The sequence below is a fragment of the Prosopis cineraria genome, unplaced genomic scaffold (genome assembly GCF_029017545.1).
Source record: "Prosopis cineraria cultivar Desert tree isolate PC_DT_omini unplaced genomic scaffold, ASM2901754v1 PC8, whole genome shotgun sequence".
In the NCBI taxonomy this organism is placed as follows: Eukaryota; Viridiplantae; Streptophyta; class Magnoliopsida; order Fabales; family Fabaceae; genus Prosopis; species Prosopis cineraria.
In genome coordinates, this window is record NW_026555339.1 from 33,021,416 (window position 1) to 33,028,022 (window position 6,607).

General features: G+C 31.1%; 1 protein-coding gene across 1 annotated transcript; it reads left to right on the forward strand.

The window, feature by feature from the left end:
* The first annotated feature begins 391 nt into the window (after positions 1 to 391).
* On the forward strand, positions 392 to 4,134 carry LOC129317541 (cytochrome P450 714A1-like). Its single transcript, XM_054961854.1, has 5 exons — positions 392 to 701; positions 1,239 to 1,465; positions 1,847 to 2,097; positions 2,447 to 2,870; positions 3,709 to 4,134. Exons 1-5 carry the CDS (start codon positions 392 to 394, stop codon positions 4,132 to 4,134), a joined length of 1,638 nt encoding a protein of 545 aa, XP_054817829.1.
* The last annotated feature ends 2,473 nt before the right edge of the window (positions 4,135 to 6,607 follow it).

Here is a 6,607-nt window from a genome sequence, read left to right on the forward strand (position 1 = left end):
ACTTTATGACAAATACATTGTACGTTTTCTCAATTTATAAACTAGCAAATTGGAGGATTGGAGTTATAATACCATTATTAAATACTTAATTCATGAACCATTCTAAATACATGAATTATTAGATAGTCAGGTACATGCATAATAATTAATATTGGCTATAAAAAACGATATATATGAATAACAGTAATTTTAAATGCATGTATCTTTGGGATTCCTTTTGCCAATATGTATGTTGATCTAAAACTCCCCATGAATTTTATAAATAGTTGAGTCTCTCGTAGTAGCAATAGGCCAAGCAAAGTTTTTCCAATAGAAAGTTTCTTTCCTGGTCAAAATCCGCTCTTGCTATACTCTACAATATTCCTAGCTCTTCCATTATCCCTGATCCAAGATGGAAGGTGGTGAAGAGGCATGGCAATGGCAGACAGAAAAAATATTTTGGTCAGTGATAGCCATAGTTGTAAGCTTCCTGGTTTTGACAATATTGGAGAAGCTATGGTTGAAAATTCAGAGAATCCGATCAGTTCTTCATAAGCAAGGGATCACAGGACCAACACCTTCCTTCCCATGGGGCAATCTCTCAGAGGTTCAACGCATCCAATCACATTACTCCAATCTCTCCTCTTCCTCGTTCCCAATCTCATCAGATCAATGGTTTTCCTTTCTCTTTCCATATCTCCAACAATGGAGGAAACAATATGGTATACACACACACAGGCACACACACACACACACATCGATGTTCCCTTTCACTATTTTAGGGCACATTTGGTTTCTGTTTTCAAAAACAGTTTTTTGTTTTAAAAAAAATAAAACAATTGTTTGGAAAAATGTTTTGAATTTACTTGTTTACAAAACTATTGTCATTTTTTGTTTTCAAAAGAAAAAAAAATAGAAACATCTAAAAAGTTTTCATTTTATTTTTCTTATTTTTAAAATCCATTACATTTGATTATTGAAAACTACAATCACTTTGACTAATTATTATCATATGCAACCATTATTAACCATCAATGACCATCACTATCGGTTGATTTTTTTTTATAAAGAAACCAATTTTTAAATTAACATCATCAAAAATATTTTCATTTTATTTTGTTTTGAAAAGTAGTTTTAAAACTATATTGCAAAATAGTTTTTAAAAACAAAATAAAATGAAAACAGAAACCAATTAGGCCTTAATCACAATATATGTATATAATTTATTGATATATGAATATGATGATGATGATGATTAGGTCCAACATATCTGTACTTCATTCGGAGTAAGCAGCATTTGTATGTGGGAGATCCAGAACTTCTCAAAGAGCTAAATTTAACAAGGAGCTTGGATCTTGGTAAGTCTCCCACTATGTCCAAAGTTGTGAAGCCTTTGTTGGGAGATGGAATCCTCATGGCTAATGGACAATACTGGTCCTTCCAGAGAAACATTATTGCTCCTCAATTTTTCCTGTCCAAGATTCAGGTTACTTAACCACTTGCACTTTTACTCTATTACTTTCAAACATTGTACAGTAGTCACCGCTTAACACTCGAATCATGGTTTATACAACATATCTAAATTGGTGAAATAAAGGGTGAAATTAAAGAATAATTTATTTTATTAATCAAATTGTCATTAATGAAAATGTAATATCTTCTACTTTTTCTCTAGTTTTGCAGAACTAAAAGTAACGAAACACATATAAAAATGTTTTCAAAAGTAGATTTTTCATCTTGTTTTTTGTTTTTTTAAAAAAAAAACTGTTTCTACAAACAGGTGGTCAAACAGACCAATATATGTTGTTGAATCTTCACCCGTTTTTATATGAAGTAGTGGCCTACCTAGTTGTTTTGGAATTTTCAGAACATGGTAGCTATGATAGAAGAATCAACAAGGGAAATCATGAGGAAATGGGAGAGGTGTATCGGAGAAAGTGGAGGGAAAATGGCTGAGATTGTGATTGACAATGACTTGAAGGCACTCACAACTGATGTCATTTGCAAAGCTTGCTTTGGAAGCTCATATGTTCAGGGAATTCAAATTTTTGATAAGCTTGCATCCTTGCAATCAGCTTTGGCAAAGCCAAGCCTTCCTTTTGGGATTTCAATCCTCAGGTTTTATTTTTAGCTTCCTTCATGTTTATTTCTAATGTGTAATTCAAAAATACTCTCTAAATTGCAACATCAAGAGAAAATTGAAATAAAGGAATTGGGTAAATGCTGAAGATTTTTATCAAACATCTTATACATAGGAACTTGTAAGTGATTAAACAATGTACTTACCAAATTTCCATGATATATAATGGCAACACAAACTCGATCCCGCTTACGTGTGAAATCATCGAATCACTTACAATCAAGCAAAGAAACTAAGACAACGATTACTAATGATTTTTGACCAAGTAAAGTATTTTGAATTATACTGATTTCTGCATTATCAAACATCCTATGTGTGCCTGCTTAGATATCTTCCTACCAAGGGAAATAGAGAAATATGGAGGTTGGAGAAAGAGATAGAGAAGCTAATTCTGACAGTGGTTGAAGATCGTGAGAAAGAAAACCAGGGCCAAGTAAATCTGAACCAAAAGGACTTATTACAGATAACTATTGACAGTGTCACTATTGATGCCAATGATTATAGTGGATGGAGAACATTGAAGAAGCTAAGGCACAAACAGCACGAAGCAAAGAAACTAATTGTTGATATGTGCAAGAACATCTACTTCGCTGGATCAGAATCCACAGCTGTATTAGTTACATGGACTTTGATTATTTTGGCATTCAATCCTCAGCGGCAAGAATGTCTTCGCTCAGAGATTCTTGATACCTTTCCCAACATGTCGCCTCACTGCTTCCGTGACATGGACAAATTTCGAAAGTTGAAACTAGTACCCTTCTTCTCCTTCTAGTGAACTAGAATATGCATGGATATATACTTTTATATCAAGAAAAGTAAATTTAGATTCAACACATAAAGTTATACTCATTTTACCATGCATTATTTGGAGTTTATATTTCTTAATTTGAAAATCAAATTCACGTAAATTTCATATTTTTTAGTTTCAAATTATACATGTATAGTATACACACAAGGGTTAGAGGATATTTTTGCTGCTCAATTATTCACTCAGGAGCTTCTAATATCTTAAACTTTCATGTGATGCAATTTTCTATTTCAACATTTGAAAATGATGCATTGAGCACCTTACTATTAAAAAAGTTACCTTTTTAATGTTAGTTAACTTAAAAATTATGCAAAAAAAAAACCTAAAAAATTCTAAAAAAATTAAAGACCCATAAAATTACACATAAGTACCATATAAAAAAATTAATATCAATTAAGTCCCATAAATTAAATATAAATAAACTGATAAAAATTTTATGGGTCCTTTGTGGTAATCTTTTAGGTCCTTTTTGTACTGTTTTTTATCAATTAATGGTCAAAATTTTTTTTTTTTTTAACTCTAAAGTGTCCAATGCATCATTTTCAAATTTAGAATTGCAACACACATAAATTTAGAATACAAAACACTCTTGAGTGAACGGTTGAATGACAAAAAAATACCTTTGACCCTACACACAATGACTCTTTATATAACTACATCTTATAATTTAAGACATACTTTCAATTTTATTGTTTAGATGTATATATAAAAAAACATTCATGCGGAACTAGCATGCATGATAAGAAGTGGGTCTAATTAATTAAACTTTGTTCTTTGGTAGTTGACAATGGTGATTCAAGAGTGCCTGCGTCTATATTCACCTGGAATAGTGGTATCTAGGGAGGCATTGGAAGAGATCAAATTAGGTGAATTGGTGGTCCCAAAAGGAACAATCATTCAGTTCTTCATCCAAGCATTGCATAGAGACGCAGATATTTGGGGACAAGATGCAACAGAGTTCAAGCCTGAGAGATTTTTGGGAGGAGTTTCAGAGGCGTGTAAGAATCCAAATGCTTACATACCATTTGGAGTTGGAAGCCGAATCTGTTTAGCCCAGAACTTTGCTTTGACAGAAGCAAAGATAATGCTCTCTCTTCTTCTGTCTAACTTCTCTTTCTCTATTTCCCCTAATTATCGTCATTTTCCTTCCTACAAGATGCTCTTGAAGCCTAAATATGGAGCACCCATCCTTGTTACCAAGTTATAATAAGCCAAATATTGTGATTGTTTGGTCATTTGAATAATGATCACATGTTACTTGTGGTCTCATGAATCAATTTATGATATGTGACATCTTATTTTATAATAGGTATTATATATTTTAATATTTGCATCTCAGTGATTTTGGGTTGAAGGATTGTTGTTAAGCTAAATTAATTACAATTCTAACCGTGGTTACTATTGTGTGTTATAAAACTTGATTTGCACATATACCTCTTAATTTTGTCTTGGAATTTTTTTTTTGGCCTTTTTACCATCTCGTTTTGTTCGAACCATAAATCCATCTCTTTTTCTCTTCAATTGTTTGATCAAATTGTAACAAATAACAATTAACAATTCAACTGGGAAGTCATTAAACTCCTCCATAGTTATCTGCAGGCTACATAAATCATTAGATCTTGCCTTCACTTCATTGTCTCACTTAGACCTTTCTTCTCGAACACTCAAATTGGCTATATGCAAATGGCCGATTACTCAACTTTTGGGAGTCATATTTACGATGTTACTGGCATACTCATGCTCTCTACTGCTGGCATTTAACATGAAGACTCACATTATTAGTGATGCAAATCCACATTTACTAAGTAGCTTCAATCAGCGGAGTTAAGCTTGTTCCTATATTATAAATATTACAATTCATTAAGTGTGGATATGTATAACCTTCTAAGAGTTGTCCTTTAGAATTCTACACTTAAAGCTACATAACTGACAACATGAATGGCCTCTTGAGAGTTTTCTATGATTAATACATATAATCTTCAAATGTTTATATATTCTACAATTACGTAAATTTATTCTTTCATTGTAATTCTTGGAATAGAAATAGAAATAGAATTTAAGGTCTTGTGGCACATAAATATATTGGACATGTACCAAGTGATTGTAAGCTTGATGATGTGAAGAATCACTCCTTACTTTCTCCTATCATTTTTCTCTAGTCCTATTCATTTCTCTTAACTTAAATCTCTTTTATATTTCTTCTAGTTTGATAATATGTTATCAACATGAGCCTCTACCAAATTAATTTATGGCATAAATCCGAAGGACTTTTTGTTAACACTTGTTGATTTTTGTGTGAACCATGTAGATAGTTGGTCCAAATGGCATGGTAAAGTTTTTTCATTTTTGTTTAGAGGATGATAACCTTGTAATTTCAAAGAGTATCTACCTTATTGATTCATGGTATCCCAGTATTCTTATCGACCCTATTGGGGTAGAGGAATATATTTATCTTCGTTTTCTAGTAATAAAGAGATCTTAGTAAGTTATGTTGTAACAAGAAAAGCAGAACAAAAAACATAAAGTTGTCAATAAAAATTTAATGATAATATCATATGATCAAATTAAATGAGAATCTTACATACAAATACATTACAATATATATATATATATATATATATCTGTGTGTGTGAGTAAAGATGATTAACCAAAGAAAAAAGTTAAAAGATGTATAAATTTGAGTAGAATTACATTAATTTTTAATATGTGAAAATCATGGATGTGCAATTCCCTAAACACTTGAAGTGTAAAGTTATTATTGGATGTTTGAACATTTATTTGATTCACAAAAATCTAATAATAATTATGATCAAAGTATATTATATTTTGGTAGAAATTTGCATATATCATTAGTCTCCACTAGTATATGAAATTGAAATATAATGCATCTATTGGATATTATTATAGTATGTGCATATCACTCAATAAATAGTGAATTTTTTTATGAGAGTCCTTTTATGATCTAAAATGTCAAAACTATGTTCAAGGTAGTAGATATGTGTTAGAAAAAATTAATAATTTTGCATTTTACTTGACTTGTAGATCAAGCTATTTGATACTCTGATGATTTGAACATCAATAGATTTTTTCTTTGATCATTTTGTCTACAAAAATATATTGAATTTAAATATCTAATCTTGTGCAAAAATTCCTTGGGAAGTTAAAGAGTCCTCCATATTGTTTGTTTGAGCCATCCGTTTTGAAGTCCCTTGCTATACTAGTATAAAGAGATTTATACCACAATAATGTTATTCAAGAATAAGCTGGCTTCATCTTCATTTCTTTACTTCACAAGCTACACTGGTATAGTCAGAACCATACCCCAACAATTTTTTTATACTTGAATAAAGAATAGAGACCTACAAAAACACAATTTTTATGGTCCCCAAGCATAATTGAGTCCAAGAAGGTTAAATGAAGCTCATCAGCTTCTCACACTTATCAAGTCATCAATAGTAAAATAATTATAAATAAGATGATCATGATTTTGAAAACAAGATTTCAAATATGACAAGGAACTTAAAATGAGTGATCTACTTCATATTTTACATGTTATACACTTGGTTTTTGGCACCAAATAGTGCATATTAGGGTTTGTTTCCTGGTTTTTAGCTATGTTTCACACATTGACTACATAGACCCTAATAATGCTATTTGGTGGATGGTTTGAGACTTTAAGA

What these genes read in the sequence shown, in the direction of transcription:
- LOC129317541 (XM_054961854.1), top strand. Translation starts at nt 392, where the DNA reads ATGGAAGGTGGTGAAGAGGCATGGCAATGGCAGACAGAAAAAATATTT. An exon ending in TTTTCCTGTCCAAGATTCAG is followed by an intron (nt 1,466 to 1,846) that starts GTTACTTAACCA and finishes TGGAATTTTCAG; the next exon opens with AACATGGTAGCTATGATAGA. An exon ending in TTTGGGATTTCAATCCTCAG is followed by an intron (nt 2,098 to 2,446) that starts GTTTTATTTTTA and finishes GTGCCTGCTTAG; the next exon opens with ATATCTTCCTACCAAGGGAA.